General features: G+C 40.0%; 1 protein-coding gene across 1 annotated transcript in view; it reads left to right on the top strand.

Annotated features, from left to right (window-relative positions):
• LOC110207911 (palmitoyltransferase ZDHHC11-like) overlaps positions 1-19,978 on the top strand; it is a 190,446-nt gene that overhangs the window by 93,286 nt on the left and 77,182 nt on the right. The window contains exons 4-5 of the mRNA XM_078151768.1: positions 14,813-14,991; positions 18,152-18,253. Coding sequence (XP_078007894.1) covers positions 14,813-14,991; positions 18,152-18,253 — 281 coding nt within the window. The remainder of the gene's footprint in view (positions 1-14,812; positions 14,992-18,151; positions 18,254-19,978) is intronic.

Genomic DNA, 19,978 nt, shown 5'->3' with positions numbered 1-19,978 from the left:
AGAAGAATGGTCACTGCTCTCCTGGCTTGCACTCTGGTCTTTAACCAGGAAAAGTCCTGAGCACTAGTGCTCTTCTATGCCTTGGAACTGCAACCAAGGTCCCTGCTCCCTTGTGACTGACCACAAGTGCTCCTCTTCACTCTGGAATTGCAACCTAGAACTGCATGTGGAGCAGTAGAGCTGTGAATCAGTGCCAAGTCCTATACCCAGTGCCAGAACAGGGGGTCCCCTGTAACCTTTTTCTGACCAGTTGTCTGACCCCCTTCTCATCTCTGGGTTGTCTCCAGAAGCTGCTACTGACACTTATGCAGTCACTTCCAAGGCCTGCTGCCAGTGCTACCACTTTGTGTGCCTTAGGCTGGGGCCTACCTTAGTGTCATAGACCTCTCCTACCAACCTCCTAAGTTGTCTGAGGTTGGAAAAATGTCTCACTCTGACCTTTTGCTGCCTCTACTCAGCCATCTTTGGCTCCCCCATTCACTTTTAAACCCCTTGCAAGTTAGTTTGCCAAAGTCTCAATGACTGCTAAATTTCCAAATCCAATAGCTCTTTTTCAGTTCTCATCCTTCCTGACCCTTCTGCAGTACTTGACATCTTTGGCCACACCTTCCTCTTGGATTCTCTCTCTTTCTGAGTTTTTCATGACACTACTCTGGCCTAATTCTACTACTTTTCTGACCACTCCTCAGTTTTCTTTGTTGTTGTTCAGTCATTTTTCAGTCATGTCCAACTCTTCATGACCCTATTTAGGGATTTCCTTGGCGAAGATACTAGAGTGGTTTGCCATTTCCTTCTCCAGCTCATTTTACAGATGTGGAACTGAGGGAAATAGAGTTAAGTGACTTGCTCAGGGTCAAGCAGCTAATAAGTGTCTGAAGCCAGAGTTAAACTCTAGAAGATGAATATTCCTAACTCTAGGCCTGGCACTCTATTCACCACACCACCTAGCTGCCCTTCAGTTCTCATGCGCTGCTCCGTATGCATGGGTACACCCTCAAGGATCTGTCTTGGCTCCATTCTCTTCTCTCTTTATATTCTCTAGGTGGTCTTATCAGCCTCCATTGGTGCAATGATCTCTATGCAGTTAACTCCCAAATATATAGATATATCTAAATCATAACTACCTCTATATATCTGTCTATATCTATATCTATATCTATCTATAACTATATATCTGTATCTGTCTATGTCTATATATCTTTATCTATGTTTATATATCTCTATCTATCTATATATGTGTATATATACATATCTATCTATATATCTACACATAAGATAGATAGGTATATATTTTACTCTCTTCTCCCCTTTGTTCTAGTCCTATAGTATCATCTCTACCTAGATGTCACAGTCTTCTTAAACTCAACATGACTCAAACAGAAGTTATTACTGTATATTTTCTACAAAACCTGACCCTTCTTCTAACTTCTTGACTTTTGTTGAGTATACCACCATCCTTCTAGTCACTCAGGTTCACAATCTCGGAATCATCCTCAACTGTCCCCTCATACCACGTATAATCATTTGCCTAATCATGTTACATTTACCTTCACAGCATTTCTCACATATTGTCCAGGTTTATAAATTCAATGTAGACTGCTTGCTCTTGCAATACCCCACATATCTGATCCATTGCTAAATTTTGTCATTTCCGCCTCCACATTGCTAGTTTCTGTCGCCTCTCCACCTACGTGACCAACACCTTCATTCACGCCTTAGTCATCTCCCTCCTGGAACTACTGTCAGAGCCTTCTAATTGGCTTCCACATCATGCGTCTCCCTTCTCCAACACCTCCTCTACAGAAGTGCCAAATTGATATTTCTATAGCTCAGGTCTAATCATGTCATTCTTCTGGTCAAGAAACTTTAATGGCTTTCTATTGTCCGCAAAATAAACTACAAGCTCCTCTATTTGCCATTAAAAACCTTTTATAGAGTACTGGCCCTGGAATCAGGAGGACCTGAGTTCAAATCCAGCCTCAGACACTTGACCCTTACTAGCTGTGTGACCCTGGGCAAGTCACTTAACCCCAAGTTCTTCACCAAAAATAAACAAACAAAAACCCCTTTTTATAGCATGAATCATTCCAGATTTTTCCTATTGGTCTCACTTCCCCCTCCCCCAACAATATACGTGCTCACATGCATACACACACACACACACACACACACACACACACACACACATCCTCTATTTTCCAGCAACACTGGGCTACTTCCTATTTTGTGTGTACACATAAATATTCTATCTTCTATATCTTGCCTTTACACAGTCTATTGCTAATGACTGAAATGTCTTAACTTCTCACCTCAATCTCTTGGGATTCCTTACTCAAATTCTGGACCAAGTGCCATCTACCATAAGAAGCCTTTCCTGATCGTCTCCACCCCACCCCACCCCCCAACCATCATATGTTTTCTATGTATAAATTATATTTACTTATCTGAATTATTGTCTTTTCCTTTGCCCTCTCCCCCAAGTAGAATGCATAGCTTAGGTACTTTACAAAATACTTGTTGAATTGAATTGAAATCAGGGAAACCAGTTAGGAGACAACTGCCATAGCTCAGGAGTGAGGTAATGAGGTCCTGGCTCTGAATGAGGTCAGTGGGAACAGAGAGACGGGATGGCTTTAAGAGTCCAGGGTTCTGGCTGACACCTAGGAAGTCAGGACTTCTCCTACGTCTGTTTCTGGGACAGCATGACTGTGAGAGCTCAGCTAGGTAGCAGCCCAGTCAGAGCCCAGTACTAACACACAGGCACCTCTGTTTTGGTATTTTAAATCTGGTGATGGAAATTTAATGATCAGAGGAAGCAGAGCCATTTGAGACCCTTCACTCTCTTTTGCACTACACTCAACCCTGACCTGCTTCTCAGACCTCCTCTTGTTGAATCTATTTCTCCAGTGTTCTATTTCCCTTTCTGATAGTCTTGCCAGTCTGGGAGAAATGACTCAACTCTCTAAAAGTTCTTGGCCCTACACTTGTGTCTGGTAATTAGTTCCTCTCTCTCCTGCAGAAAATAACACAGGTAATTTTTTTTGTTTGTTTTTGCCACAGAGGGGAATAGATGTTTAAGCATGATATTGGGCAGTGACATAAAGCCTGAATCCTAGTATTGCAACCACTTGGTTTAAAACAACAAGAAAAATATGGAACTAAGAGAAAACAAAGTCTCTGGGCTGGGCAACCACTGAGCTCTGACTAGAATTATCGTACTTTGACTTGGGACCAGGTTGTTTGTTTTGGTATTCTCCACATCCTTGCTTCATGTTTCTAGGAGAGCTTCAACAGAGTCAGGATTATTATCCCAAAGGAAAGAACAGGAAAACATCTTATGTTTATTTCCTCTTATGATGAACCTTAAACTTCCCCTTAACCCTGTCCCTAGAGTGTAGTGACCCTGCCGGCACAAGGGCAGAGAAGAGATGGCCTATCTCAAAACTCCAAGGCAAGATGAATCCCCGCAAAAACCTCTAAAATGTACTGATGCTTTGTTTGAGTTTTCTTATGGCAGGGAAAGGTGATTGGCAAAACCCAAGAATAGAAGGGAAAGGAGTCAGTGCAGGGTAAGGGAAGGCAGGAAGAAAGCAAGAGGTAATATTGTTGTAAACCGGCACATGAAAGGCAGTGTGGGACACTGGGAAATTTGTTGGATCTAAAGTCGAGGGACCTGGGCTTGAGTTTTAACTTTCCCACTTCCTACCTGCATAACCCTGGGCAAGACATGCCATTACTCTGGGCCTCTATCACCTCATCTGTAAAATAAGGGAGTTCAATTAGACCTTTAAGCTCCCTTTCAATGCTAAATCAATCTATGCTCCTAAATTATAGAATGTAAGCTCCTTGAGGGCAGGGACCCTTCCTTCCTTCCTCCTTTTCTCTCTCTCCTCTATTTCTTTTTCTCTTCCTTCCTTCCTTCCTTTCTTTCTTTCTTTCTTCTTTCTTTCTTTCTTTCTTTCTTTTTCTCTTCCTTCCTCCCTTTCTTTCTTTCTTTCTTTCTTTCTTTCTTTCTTTCTTCCTTCCTTCCTTCCTTCCTTCCTTCCTTCCTTCCTTCCTTCCTTCCTTCCTTCCTTCCTTTCTTTCTTTCTTTCTTTCTTTCTTTCTTTCTTTCTTTCTTTCTTTCTTTCTTTCTTTCTTTCTTTCTTTCTTTCCTTCCTTCCTTCCTTCCACCTAGTACTGTGCCTGGCACAAAGGAAACAATAAATGCTTGTTGATTGACTGAGGCAAAAAACAAAAACCAACTCCATGGCAGCCTGGAATGAGGCCACTTGTATCAAATGAACGTATGCTTTTCTCCTGTTCTTGCATCATCTACAACATGCCATCTTCAGCCCACAGTGACAATGAAGGTTGAGCATTGATATTATTTTGACCACTAGAGGGCTCCAGTATTGTTTCAGAAAGAAGCAATGTGATCACTCACAACTAAGTATAAATTTTGTGTAGCAAAGCATACAAAATAAATTTAAGAAACCAAACACCCCCTCTCTCTTTCATGTGAAGATCTAGAATGCAAGAAGTCAAGCCCAAGGAACTATTTGTCCTGGAAAGAAAATCAACACAAGTGCACACAAAGATTTCTCCCCAAAGGCTTTGGCTGAAAATAGGAGTGAAAAGAAGCCTTTCACATGGGAGGCTAGAAAGGAGCACCCTATACACAACAAAAGCCTGAGTGAAATTCCAATGGACAACAACTTTCCAGTGTGATTCTCGATTCACCATCCAGTTTGGTCCTATGCGGAGACCAGTGTCTTCTCAACAATTGTGCTCAACCTATCATGTTATCACGGTGCACAGTATTTATTTTTCTTCCAAAGTGAAAACAGGCATGGCTGCTTGATTTAATAAAATGCATTGTATATATGATGAGCTGATAACTGATGTAATTTTACTTTGCCTGTAGAAATCACCTCCCTACAAGATCATTGTACTATGGCCTCAGGCAAGCAAATGAACTTGGCAGCAACTACCCAGAAATTCACAGGGAGCAGAAAAGAGAGCTGGCTTTTTCAGTAACATGCTACAGCTTTGAACCTAATGAGGACATTTTTCTAGAACTTGCCCTTAAGTGATTTGATAAGACTTCAATTTGCCATTTTCAACTTTCAATGGGAACATTTGCTGTAGGCTTGTTTTTTCTCCTTCCCTTCTTCCTCTGAAATAGGACAGGGGAAAAGGTTAACAGTGTTACGAAAGGGAGTGTATCAATAGACGGGTAATTTATTCACTATTTGTTTACTAAACACAGATTGTTGCTAGGATGTGCAATGGTGTCAGTCTATCATTCTCATAACAGTGCAGTGACTGAAACTTCTGAAGCCCCAGAAAGAAGCTACATTTCTTCTTGGAATGAAAATCAGTGAGACTGGTTGTAGTGCATGGCTTAGTTCATTCACTCTGAGGGATGTGCCTTAGTTAAACCCAAGATATTAACTAATATCATACAGAATCTGAAAGTAAAACTACACAGAATTACATGTTTCTTCTTCCATTATGATTTATTATACTTATTTTAAATTTAATTATTTTGTAACATGGTGAGTACTCATTGTATTCATAATAAATGACAACTGAATGAATGCTGAAATTAGTAGCTGACTGAATTTACAGGTAATTTTTAGACAAAAGAAACCCCCCCAAAAAATGTTCCCTGTATCGTTCAATGTGTGAATTGCACACAGTTAGTAGGAATGATAGTTTAACTTGCTAAGCATGTGCTGCTATTGTTTAAAAAAACGTTGTGTCACACAAACAGGATGGAGACAAGGATTTATATTACAATGATTTTTAAAAGTCTTTTCCTTCTTCCCTTCCCTCCCCCCACCACACCCTCCCTGAGTCTCAGTCTCTTTATCTATTAAATGAGGACGTCGGTCTAGATGACCTTCGTGGCCCATTCCAACTCTACATTCATGATCCTTTGAAGTTAGTTTAATTAACTTCTCTGTGAAATGGGTGTAATAATATTCATATGACCATATATCATATGAGAAAAGCACTTTGTGAACCTTCAAGGGTTATTGAAATATGAACTATCATTATTATATGATTGAAGCTGCTCCTTCCTTCAAAGGAAGAAGCTAGAATAAGATCTTGTGTTTCCCAGGAAATTTATATCTGTATGAGTGCTTTTAGATAGCACCTATAAGCCATGATCAAGAAAGAACAGAAGGAGGGAAAGAAGCATTTATTAAGTGCATCCTATGGTCCATAAATTTTGCCAAGCGCTTTACAAATATCTTATTTGATCCTTACAACAAATAGGCAGTATTGTTATCCCTATTTTACTGATGAGGAAACTGAGGCAAATAGAGATTTAATGACTTGCCCAAGGTCACACAGCTAGTTAGTATCTGATGCTAGATTTGGACCTAGGTCTTCCTGACCCCAGGCACAGCATTCTCTCTCTCCCCTGTACCACCAGCTAAAAGTCTAGCAGGGGTGGGGAACCTGAGGCCCCACACCAAATGTGGCCCTCTAGATCCTCCAGTGCAGCCCTTTGACTGAATCCAAACTTCAAAATCCCCTTAATAAAAGGATTTGTTCTGTGAACCTTGGACTCAGTCAAAAGGCCACACCCAGGAAGTCCACATGTGGCCTTGAGGCCCCAAATTCTCTACCCCTGGAGGTTTTGCCCAGGTTAGTCAGCTTTGTTGTTCAGTCCTTCTTCAGTTGTGTCCAACTCTTCATAACCCTTTTGGGGGTTTTTCTTGACAAAGATCCTGGAGTGGTTTGCCATTTCCTTCTCCAGCTCATTTTACAGATGAGGAAACTGAGGCAAACAGGGTAAAGTGACTGGCCCAGGGTCACACAGATTTGAACTCACAAAGATGAGTCTTCCTAACTTCAGGCCCACTGTGCCACCAAGCTGCCCTGATTAGTCAGTTACGTATTGCTAATTCCAAGAAGGAAGAAGAGCTGACATTTGGACCTTCCTTTCATGGGGATTTTTAGAGAAAACCAAAACATCCACATTATCCTTTAATTAATTAATGTTTTAACATTAAATACAGTCAGAAGGATCAGATATATGTGTAGATATATATGTATAGATAGATATATTATATGTATAGATATATGTATATGTATAGATATATACATATCTATCTATACCTATGTCTATCTATGTATCTATCTATCTAAATTATATCAAAAGTAAACACGGCTCTCCACCAGGGTAGCAGTTCTAGAGCCAATGTTTCTCAAAGTCAACTATCATACATTTCAGGATGGTATCCTGAACCCCCAGTAGGAGTTCGTTTTTAATGTGCAAGGATATCCTATAAATATCTGTCCATCTTCCCATGCTGAGAAGATCATGCTATTATAACATGTGATGTCAAGGTATTTGGATCTGACTTCTGAAGTAAGTAAACCAGGGATAGCTCGATGGAAGTAAAGCGTGTCCACAGTCTGTTCTGGCCTCCCCTGCAATTTTTCAGTACCAAGAGGATGTGTTTTAGATACTCCCCCTGTTGCCCCCCTCCCTCCTTGCCCAAATTCTTTTAAGAAGTCTGTCTTTTGAGTAGTTGTGTCTCTTGTGTGGCCTGGCTCCAGTCATGATGTTTCCCATGGAGTGGAATTCTACTCTATAACAATAAAAGAAAGCTACCCCAGTACAGGGTGCACACAATGAGATTTCCTGCATTGGTCAAGCAAACACACCTTCTCATTGTACCGCTCAGTCACATTAGTGAGTGTTAGCTCTCTTTAGAATATTGTTAATTGCTTCCTTGGTAACCAACCAAAACACAGCGTGGCTGCCATTGTCAGAGTTCCATGGGGAGTCGCGGCTATTTCTAATCCACTAAACACTGCAGTGAGAATGCAGGCTGAATACCGAACAGTATCATTTGGATGACTGGACTGGAGGAAGGATATGTTTTGAATTCTTTTCATGTCAGAAGAGAAATGTCATGGAATATGTGCTGCAGATCTGAATGCAGGACTTGACTTTCCCCTTGGCTCAGTCTGTGAGGGAGCTCTTAGGTCCTAAATGAACTCTGATACTCAGGGGTCTGAAGGTAGTAATTTTTCACTCTGACGAGGTACAGGGCTACCCAAAGAAGAAAAAGTTTTCCATTTGTTAAAACTCTTTCCCCTCCACTCTGCAGACTCTGATTTCATGGACTAAGAAGAGTAGAGAGTAATTAAGAAAGTGGATGCTTTCATCTTTTTCTAGCCATTGGCCTCACTCCCTTTTTCTTTCCATTTTAGTATTATATTTGGTCTATAAGTGGATCAGACAAATCCTCGTGAGGCTAATTTTCCAAGAGAAGCCTCCTCCCGCCCCTTCCCCAAGAGGGGAAAAATAGCAAACAACCAAAATGTTTGATTGAGTTCTTCTTCTTCCACATAAATTGCAATTAGTGTTTTCCTTATTCATTCATGCAGCAAATATTTCTTGTGCTGACTCTATAAAAAGCTTCCCTCTACTCAAAAATATTCAGTGTCTCCCTATTGCCTCATGAATTCAAGGCTCTCCACAACCCAGTGTACACTTTACCTTTTTATCCTAATTTCATAATATTCCTTTCACAAACCCCACAGATCTGTTAAACTGTATTTAGACCCAGACAACACTCTCACGTGTTCTTGACTTTGCTCGGGCAACTGATCTCCACTTCTGGAATACCCTCCATCCCCATTTCTACTTCATCCTAAAAAAACTTCCCTAATCACCTCCATTGTTAATAAATCTTGACCCTTGGACCTCACACAGCATCTTGTTTTGGAACCCTCTGATCCATTTGTCATATAATATTATGGATTGTAACTATGTGGGTTGATACCATACTATGTAACCTGGTCCCAAAGTTGAGGGATGGCCCTTATTGCATATATGCTATTTTAAAATTTTATTTTATTTTTAATTTATGAAATAAAACAAGCATTGCCATAATATAGTAGAATAATGAAAAGATGATTGCACATGAAACTGCAATTCTATTATGTACAACTTGTTATTCCTTTTAAATATATAATAAATTTATCATGCATATTTCTTTTTTTTTCTTTCTTTCTCCTCCCCCCACCCTAGAGATGGCTACAATTGGACACAAAAATATATATATGTTTGTGTGTGTGTATATATATATATATATTATATATATATATATTATATATATATATATATTATATATATATATTTGCAAAATCATTCTATACATCTATTTATCAGTTCTTTCTCTGGATGCAGATAGTGTCTTCCTTCATAGTTTCCATGTAGTTAATTTGGGCATTTATAATAGTCAAAATGACTTAGTTGCTCAAAGTTGTTCTTAAAACATATTTTTGTTACTATATACAACATTCTCTTGGTTCTGCTCATTTCCCTCTTTATTATTTCATGTAAATGTATCCACATTTTTCTAAGATTATCAAGATCATAATTTCTTACAGCACAGTAGTATTCTATCTTGATCATATACCACAGTTTGTTCAGCCATTCCGCAGTAGACCATGCTTCCTGGCACACCTGGGTTCATTTGGCCTATGCATGCCATTGTATCTTCCCCCAGTGCTTAACACAAGGTTCTACACAGAGATTTGTTTACTGACTAGTAGACATTTAATAAGTGCATGATAATTGATCGCTACTGCTTGGGAACAAGGGAAGGCTTAATGGAACAGATGGTGTTCTGAGTTAAAGCTTTACAACAGGGTTTCTTAACCTTTTTGTCGGTCATGGATCACTTTGACAGTGTGGTGAAACCTATGTACCCTTTCCCAGAATGCTTTTTGAGTAATTGAAGGGAATGGCGTATTTTATTTAGAGGTCTGTAAAAATAAAGGTGCCACTTTTTCCCATCCAAATTCACGGACTCCATGAAATCGAACTGTGGACCTCAGGCTAAGAACTCCTGCTTTAAAGTATGGGGCAGGGTTCAGAAGGTGAGAAGGCCATTCTAGACATAGAAAATAGTGAGGGTAAAGGTACAGAGGAGGAAAAACACATGGTGTACTCAGAGGACAGACTGGCACAGCTTGGCTGGAGCAGAGAGTGCTCTCAAGTACTTATAAAATGGCTGCTTAAGGAGAGTCTTGCCTTCATGTAGTCATAAATAATTGGAGCAGTGTCTTCTGAAAAAACAAAATCTGACTCACTGAATGATTTTTGTCAAGCCCTATAATTTCTATCAGCCTCAATTTCTTCATCTTTCCAGCAAAGATGAAGGTAGCCACCTCTGTCTTCTCTTGTTTGCCACTACATACTTAGCTTTGGATAAATGTCAGAAGCATAGGTTCATTAATAGGACTAAAGAGCACAGAGGTTCAGGCTCACACTTGAAGCTGACCTTCTTTGCTTAGAAACTAGGTTAAAAAAATCCACTTTCATGGATGGTTCATATAGAGTCATTGATATTACTTATTCTCTCCAACTTCCAAATATTTTCTGGCCTATAGTCAGGTTAGTCATAATGGGTCAACCACAAGGCCATAGAATCCCAAAAGCATTGCTTGTTGAGTCAATGCCACGGTGTGTCCACTGATTATCAAAAGCATCATTAGGTCAGGGAGTCACAGAATGCCAGGGCTGGTAGAGACCTTAGCCATTATTTGGCACTGCGGCATATGCGAAGACTCTTCATGACTCCATTTGGGGTTTTGTTGGCAAAGATACTGGAGTGGTTTGTCATGTCCTTTTCCAGCTCATTTTACAGATGAGGAAACCGAGGCAAACAGAATTTAAGGCCACATTTGAACTCAGGTCTTCCTGACTCCATGCCCAACACTCTATCCACTGCACCACCTAGCTGAATTATAAACAGGATAAACAATGAGTTAGAGGAAGGCATAACTAGCTTTGGGAGGGTAGGGAGAAAGGAAGTGTCATATTGAAGATGGCACTTGAGACTTGCACTAAATTGGCTATCAGAAGACCTCAGTTCAGAACCTGGCTATACCATTTATTACCTATCTGTGTGACTTAGGTCATCAAGTTCAATCCTTAATGATTATTGACTGGGTTTTCCTTGTCTGAAAAATGAGAGAGTTGAATAGAGCAGTGACCAATGCTTCATCCAATTCTAAATCTATCATCTTAGTCAAACTTCCTCATTTTACCAATGAGAAAACTGAGTGTTCTCTAAACTCAAAGCTCGGTATCTTGGGTAAATTGCTGCTATTAAAAAAATTAACACAAGTGTACACCTTTACAAATTCACTAGTGACTTTACTTCCACTTTCATTTGTCTCACTTGTAAGAGAAGTCAGCATTTATTTTTACTCTGTGATTCTATGATTTAAAGTAAGAAAAACTCACTGAAAAGGCAGCAACATAAATTTTGAATTCGAAATCCTACCCCCCCAAAATATGTGTTTTTTTTCAATGCCTCCCACCTCCTCCTTCCTTTTACCATCCCTGTGTGTTCCAGGCGAGGTTAGTCAGGATTTGTAACTGTGCAAGAATGTCAGGCAATCAAGAAAATGGTCTCTGGCCAAGGTTTCAAGGCCTTAGAAGAAATTAGGGCCTGACTAATGAGGCCTGGACTATGGGCCTAATAAGAAAGTAAATAGATTCTGTGTAGTTGTTCTGCTCCATTTTTGTTTTGTCTCCATGGAGATATATATTTGTGTTAGCATCATGGAAACAGAGAGGTATAGAGTTACAAGGGATTTTAGGTCCATCTGGGTCCTAATCCCTCATCTACCAAATGAGGAAACTGAGGCTCAGAAAGGTGAGGTGAATGGCTGAAAGTCACTGCCAACAGACATGGAAAAGTTGTCACTGGAAGCCAGGTTACCTGACTCTTAGAACAGACTTCTGCCTACTACACTACTCCAGCGAAGGACAAACAGGAAAGAAGGTAGAGAGTTTGCCGACATTCATTCCCTTTGATCTCCTGATTCCGGGAGAGTTCTAGGAACATGTTCTCCAAGATTCATAAGGGAGTCTGTTCTAACGGCCAACCTGAGACACAGCCAACCACATCAGAGAATTGCCAGACTTTGGCTGCATAGATGGTGGAGATCCATCAGATGATATGACTATAAATTAATAACTGAGATCCCACCAACTGATGGTAGAAAATTTACTTTATAGATCTACTTTGTGATTTAAAAGCAATGGTTAATACTGTTGGTCCCATAATGATAATGGGGAAATCTATTAGGGAAACACCTCTCCCCACTCTTCAAAGCTCTGCACCATCCTTTTAGAAGGGTCTGGGCCTGAGTCTGCACAGAAGCTTCTGGGACAAAAAAGTGCCAACAATGACCGTGTAGAATGATTTTCCATCTCACTTAACTCCTCGTCACTAACAAACTCAGGATGTGTAGAAACATGCCACCCATATTATGGGATATGCCATCCCATAGTACAGGATAGTAGAAGTGGAGAAAGTGAAGAGGGAAATAGTAGGCTGAGAGCATACTGCTGCAGATATGTTGTTTTTTTTTTTCCTTAGCCTGTAGACCTGCAGCCTTAGGAGGAGGTCGCTACAGCTACGAGGAGAACAGTGGCTCTACGGATAATGATTGGGTCCACTGGAAATTTTGTGTCATATAGAAAATGTTGATGTCAGAGAAAGGGTACAGAGAAACTTTTGCAAGCTCAGATTAAGGTCAAAAATAACTCTAACAAGACTCCAAATTTCTAATATGTTGCCTACACCAGTGGGCAATTTCACTATATACCCCCTAAGAGCAATTAAAATATACTCATTTGATTGGGTATTCTACCATTTGTTTATTTTTATTTTTCTGCTTCCCTCTTTTCTTCTTTTCTCTCTCCCTTCCTTATTTCTTCCTACCTTTCTTACTTTTCTCCTTTTCTCCTTCTTCTACTGCTGTGATGCACTAAAGGCCATTCCCACTTCTCCCATCTCAGATATAACAGCAGTTAAGTGGGGTGCCAAAGTGATACCCCTGAACAAGTTATGTGACATGAAGAGATTCAGGAAGAACACAAGCACAATCAATGTCTTTTTTCCCTTGTTTTCTGTATAAGGAGGGGCTGAGATTCTAAGGCTGGGCCCCAAAGTGGGGCCCAGCCCATTCTAAGACCCATTTAGACTCACTTCCCTCATTCTTTCTTACAAAGCTCCCATTGACAAATGACCTGCTTTTCATTTGACCTTGGTTTTTATCTTGCTTTTGTTGTTAGAATTCAAAGGTCAGTGATGTTCAGTTTAAAAATTCATCCATCTAATAAGTTGGATACACAAAATAAATCTTTTAATTTACAATAGCAATGAAAATTGTATAAGAATTAGCATAGCAAAGAGATATTTCTTTAATTTTTGTAAATGTTCATTTTTCCCTGAATTAAACAGGCTCCCCCTCCCCCACCAAAAAAGAGTAATGAGTATTACCATATGTAAAATAAACAAGCAAAAGAGTATTTTAAGTGAAATCACAAAATCATTTTGTATGGCTTGCTTTTTACCATATGTAATACATTTAGCATATTGCTTTCAAATCTGTCCTTCTTGGCTATGTTTCCATCTGAAGTTTCTTTTATTCTTTTCTGTGCAGTTTTAAAAATGCTTTCATAAACCTCTTTCCTTCTTTAAATTTTTTGAAAGCACTGTCAGTAACCCTCTCTCTCCACACCCCTCTCCACCTGCCCCCATAAGGAAGACACAATCTTTGAAACAAATAAGTCATGCAAAACAAATCTTCACATTTGTCATATCCAAAAATGTATGTCTCATTCTGCACCTTGGGTCTACCACCTTTCTGTCCAGAGTCCTCTGGTGTTATGGTTGGTTATTGCATTGACCAAAGCTCTTAAGTCTTTCAATACTATTTTTTTTACACTATTGGTGTTTCTATTACACATCGTTCTCCTGATTTTGTTCACTTCACTCTATATCAGTTCATATAAGCCTTTCAAGGTTTCTCTGAAATGATTCCTTTTATTATGTCTTATAATGGAATAATGTTCTATCATATACTATAATTTATTCAGCCATCCCTCTGTGAGTAGCCCTTTTGTTTCCAGGCCTTTGCTACAACAAAAAGAGCTCCTACAAATATTTTAGCACATTTGGATCTTTTTCTTTAATGTCTTTGATGTACGGGCCCAGTATCAAGACAGTTGGATCAAAGGGTATATACACCATTTAGTGATTTGGGGGCATAGATCCAAACTGCTTGCCAGATTAGTTAGATCAATTTGAAATTCTACCAACAGTGTGCCAATATGACTGTCTTCTTGAAGCCTCTCCAACAAATGTCATTTTCCATTTTTGTCATCTTTGCTGATCTGATAGGTACAAAATGGAAACTCAAAAAATGCTTAGATTTGCATTTCTCAGTAATTTGAAGCATTTTTTTTAAACATGGCTACTAATTCTTTGGATTTCTTCCTTTAAGAATTGCCAGTTTATATCCTTTGACTATATTATTCTTATAGAATTTGTCATTAAAAATATGTCATTCTTATATATTTCAACTGGTTCTTTATGTATCTTAGATATCAGACCTTGCTGTAAAGATTTTTCCCCCTGGTTAAGTGTTTCTCTTCTAATTCTAACCACATTGATTTCATTTGTGCAAAACCTTTTCAATTTTATGTAATCAGACTTGTCCGTTTTCTCTCTTATGACACTTTCTATCCCTCATCTGTTTATGCACTCTTCCCCATAGCTGTGAAAAGTAAGTTCTTATTTGCTCCTGTAATTTGTTTTGGATATAATTTTTTATAATGAGGTCATTTATCCATTTGGAACTTATTGTGATACATGGTGGGACATTTTCTTTTCATCTCTTATTGATGTGAATTGCTATATTTTTTCACACATGCAATCATGTTTATAACGAACTCCGCCATTCCATTGTTCCTTAACTTGTGCTCTCTCAGGTGCTTGGCATGTTATTTGTGTTTCACTTGGTTGTTCATATTATTGCTGTCACAATGGACCCAGCCGATCCAAATGTACGGAACAAAGAAAGCTATGGCGAGCTCATGCCTGCCTTGGACAGGAGCAAACACAAGCATGTGATTCAGAACCAGTTTTGCCACTTGTGTGAAGTCATAGTGTAAGTCATCCCGCCACAACGTCACTTCCATTGCCTTCCAGAACAAAAGTCAAGGAGGATGGCACCTTTTTCTTAGGGGCCTTCTGAAAAGACAGCACTCACCCCACCCAAAACCTCCATTGGAAGTAGAGAGAGGAAGTTTTCAAACTGGTAGACTTGATGCCTTGGGAATCTAACATGAGTATTACCATTTGTACCAGCACCTTCCAGGGGATGATGTGACAGACTGATACAGCAAATACTGGGCAAGTGGCAAGATCCAATCAGAATTGGGGGTGAGCAGTAGGAGATGTCAGAAGGTTTTATCGTGGTTTCCAGTATTTTGGGGTTCTCCATATTAAACTGAGTATTGCTATAGACAACTGAAGATCTTTCATTCAGGCTGGGAATGGGCCGTCTCTCCCCATCCTGTGACAGCTATTAGAGGCTCTTTTTTTTCAATAATTTTTTAGCACCTCTGTAAGCCTTAATACTACTCATTAGCCTTTTGTATATACAGTAACACCCTAAGGCCCTTGTGTAACATTCTTGGATCGACCACCTGATACACAATCACTATGGAGGTGACATAGTGTAGTGGAAAGAATGCCAGGATCAGAATTAGAAGACAAATTCAAATTCCAGCTCTTTCATTTACTACCTGAATGTCCTTGGTCAAGTCACTTAACCTCTCCTGGCCTCAGTTTCCTCATCTGTAAAATGAGGGTTGAATTCGGTGGTCCGTAAGGTGCCTTCTAGCTCTAAACCTATAATCCTGTTGATTATGTATTGACCAAATATTGCCTATTGGCCAAATTGTGCCACTCGTTTTTGCAAGCCAAATCACACCACCTTTTTTTTGTATATAGCCCATGAACTAAAATGATTTTTACATTTTTTAAATAAAGTTTTATTGTAAATATAAAACTTTTTTATTTAAAATGTAAAAAATCATTCTTAGCTCTTAGCAGTACAAAAACAGACTGCAGGTTGTAGTTTCCCTACTTCTGCTATAGGTTCTATGTCTGGCAATTAGGTGGTATAGTAGTATGGCACTGAACTTGGAGTCAGGAAGCCATGAATTCAAATCCTGCCTCAGACACTTACTAGCTAGCAACTTAATCTCTCTGTTTTGTCTTTAGTTTCCTTGCACCTGTAAAATGGGGATGATAATACTACCTATTTCCCGGGGTTATTATGAGGGTCAGCTGATGAAATCTATTTAAAGTTCCAAATAAATATAAGTAATGATAATGTCGCCTATGCCTATTCGTGTATCCTGACCCTTACCACAGAACCTTTGTTATGTTTCTAAAAATCTTGATCAACAATTTCCATTGCTACAGCTGGAGAAGTTGGATACCTCCTTCTGACAGCTAGTAAAGGTGCCAGAAAGTGCACTGCCTTTGGAGTCAGAGGCCTTGGCCAAGTCAACTTAACCTTTGAGTGTGACTCTCTGCCTCCTAGGTCATATTCAGGGAAGCCCTTTGCTTTCTAATGAGTAGATAGGGTTTTTGATAGTTCTAATTGGAAGCACCATAAAATCAAGCAGTTCACATCACAAGTTAGTTGAAAGAACAGTAGTGTTTTGGCATGGCAATATTTTGGCTATACTTACAAAGGATTTGAACATCAGGAAAGGAAGTGAACCTGTCAGGTCACTTGGTTTATATTTCTGCTATGCAGTTTTCCATTAGGTGTCTTTATTAGTGGTAATTAGTCTTTGCAAATAAAAGTTAATATCTTTAGGTTTATAAGGTGTACTAGCCTAGCCTTAATCACTGAAAGGGTGTTGCCTCAAACAAACTGAGACCTGGAAAAGACCTTAGCTTGAAAAGGCTAAGGTCTCCCACTGCATGTGGGGCCATCTCCAGTTGTCCTTATCTACATCTTGCCACTGGACCCAGATGGCCCTGGAAGAGAAAATGAGGCTGGTGACTTTGCATAGCCCTCCCTCGCTGAAATCCAATTCACTTGCAAGTCATGACATCACCTTCCCCATGTCATGGTCCTCTTCAAGAACGCAGGACAAACAACAAAGGAGGTAGGGCAAATGTCATCAGTTCTATTTTACAGATGAGGACAGTGAGGCCCAGATCACTTAAGGGACTTTTCCAGGCCAGCTACTTAACTAATCTATAGCTAGTAAGTGTCAGAACTAGGAATACATTTGACCTGACCTTGAATTGCTAGATAAATATGAACTGATACTCAAATGGGGATAATAATACTGGCACTGCCTTCCTTCGGGGTCATTGTGAGGAAAAAGCAATGGTGTTTTGGTAAGGTGCTGGGTAAGCAATTTTCCTCTTCTCCAGCAGAAGATTAGATTAGGTTCATGCTGGGCCTCCCTTATTAAGGGAAAAAAAAATGTGCCAATCAGGTGTGGCAGTATAGATACACCTGTAACCCCTGCTTTTGGGGAGGCTGGGGCTAATACTTAAGAATTCTGAGGGGCAGTAGGACTAAAGCCAATTAGGGGTCATTACCAAGTCTGGCAACAATATTCTGAGGTCTGGAAGAAGGGAGATAGGGCAGGTACTGGGTTACCTGAGGAGTGGTAACATGTACTAGGTCAGAGCTTCCATATTGATCAGGAGTAGAATGAGGCCTTTGAGGAGCCACTGGCCTTTCAACCTTGGAGATAATGGGAGGCCCAGCCTCAAAACTTTTGTTTTTTAAGGGGCTACAACTTAACTAAGGGACCCTTAAGGGGAAGCTAGGTGGCTCAGTGGATAGAGTGCTGGGCCTGGAGTCATCTTCCTCAGTTCAAATCTGCCCACAGACACTTACTAACTATGTGACCTCGGGCTAGTCACTTAACCCTGTTTGCCCCAGTTTCCTCATCTGTCAAATTAGCAGGAGAAGGAAATGGCAAATCACTCCAGTACGTTTACCAAGAAAACCCCAGATGGGATCATGGAGAGTCAGAAACAACTGAACAGAAACTGATCCTTAGCCAGTAGTTGCTCCATAGTCTTCTGTGAACTACTTAGCCTGGGAGTTTTTTAATAAAATGGGGCAGATGGTGGGGGAAGGGAGGAGAGACATCCTTTGGAAACTTTCTTCTTTAGCTGTTAATATGAGGTGATTTTTTTTCACTAGTTATTACCAGGAATGTGTGCAAGAGTATGGTAGAGTTGATCGACAACACCCCCATCTCTCCTTTTCCTTTCACCAGGGGGATGAAAGCCAAGCACTGCAGTGTCTGCAATAAGTGTATCGCTGACTTTGACCACCATTGCAAATGGCTCAACAACTGTGTGGGAAGTAGGAATTACTGGTAAGGGATGATTGTCAAGTTGGGGAGATGTGTGTGAGTGCCTAGAGGCAGCTAAAGGAATGCCATACCGAAGACCAGAACCTGGTGTTCTTACCACCACAAGCTCTAAGCTCTGAGGCCCTGCTGGATTCCTGGGGTTTGTTCTGTAATTTGATTTGGGGTGGAGTCAGGTTTGAGCACCTCCTGTTGAGCTCATTAGTGTCCATTGTCTTCGGATCTTGTGATATTAAAGAACCATGGACTCAGTTGATTCCATTTTACATAAGGAAAGTTCTCCCCTTACCCTTTGTGTCCTGAAGGGTTATGCCTTTCATGACTGAAACAAGAATGAGAAATTTTACTTCAGCCTTGGATTAATGTACCCATTATATCTACTTCCTCTGAAATGTCTGTTTATCTCTAAACTAAAGGTTTTTCATGTCGTTTTATACTGTTTCCAGAATGTCTATTTATCTGTAACTCAAATGTTTTTAGACTCTTCAGTCAGAAATAGTGAAATACCTTTCAACAAACATTTATTGAAGTACCTACTGTGTATAGGGCCAATAATATTAAAGTAACTGACTTAGGGGGGAAGTCTTTGAAATGGAAGCCCTCGAATTCATAGGACTTGGTTTGAGGGGGAGGGGGCAGTACTGGCTCCTCTAGGCCTTTCCCTGGGGGTAAGGGCCAAAGGCTAATTCACCCAGCTGTGCTAGCATGTCTAGTTTATACTCTCGTGTACCCAGGATTGAAGAACCAAAGGTTGAAGGAAAAAAGGGAATTATCCAGCATCGGAGCCAACTAGCAATTTTCAGGGTGTGTCTTTGTCTCCACCACACCCAAACAACCTGATGGGAAATGAAAAAACTCACTCAAGTGGAAGACTTTGCCTTGATGAAGATGAAGATACGGTGCAGTTTGCTAAGTGCCAGTGGGTCCTTACTAGTAACCAGTCCAGGATAAACAAGAAGCTTATTAAGCTTTTGAGTTTCTACACAAATGACCAAAATGATGTCAGAGAAAAAAACATGACTTTTGATTCTGCTGATCCTGTAGTTACTATGCCAGGCTTGGTCCCAGAAATGGGGGAGGAGGAGAAGAGAGAGAAGAAAATTGTCCTTGTTGATTTCTAGGCACATTTCTATAACTCCATGTAACTATAATGGTTGACAAAATGTCTCTCAGTGCAATGCTTCTCAGAAAAGTACTAGGGGCACTTGGCTTATTTTACTTTTTATAATCAATATACACTATAGCACAAATGCAAGAATGATACCATTGAACAATGACATGATAGAAGGAAATGGGGCAAGTGGATTTGTAATAAGGACACCTATACTTAATGTATCCAGACTATCCTCAGGGTGATTGCCCGTCTCCTTCCAGATTCTAACCCTCTTTGCCTGAGTTGCCCACCTTTTAAAGCTACAATAGCCTAAAAATTATTCCCTATGTGTCTGACCTGGTGGCAAGACTTTCCAAATTTAGCTAGACTAGTCCTGAAACAACAGACATTTCTGAGCCTATAATTAAAATGGTTCAGGCTTGGTAGGATTTGCCGGAGTTTGCCTTCCACTGGTATAGCTTTCAAGAACCCAAAGTAGTGAAGTGACAGGATCGAAATTTTAAGAGCTAGAATAGGTCTTTGATCATCTTGGTCAACTTCCTCACTCTACAGATAAGGAAAGGAAGGTTTCCTTTCCAAAAAGTTAAGTGACTTGCCTAAGGTCATACAATTAACAA

This window comes from Phascolarctos cinereus, unplaced genomic scaffold (assembly GCF_003287225.1).
Source record: "Phascolarctos cinereus isolate Bilbo 61053 unplaced genomic scaffold, phaCin_HiC Scaffold_4;HRSCAF=312, whole genome shotgun sequence".
Lineage (NCBI taxonomy): Eukaryota > Metazoa > Chordata > Mammalia > Diprotodontia > Phascolarctidae > Phascolarctos > Phascolarctos cinereus.
The sequence above is the reverse complement of the archived record's forward strand: the minus strand, read 5'-3'. Positions and strand labels throughout refer to the sequence as shown.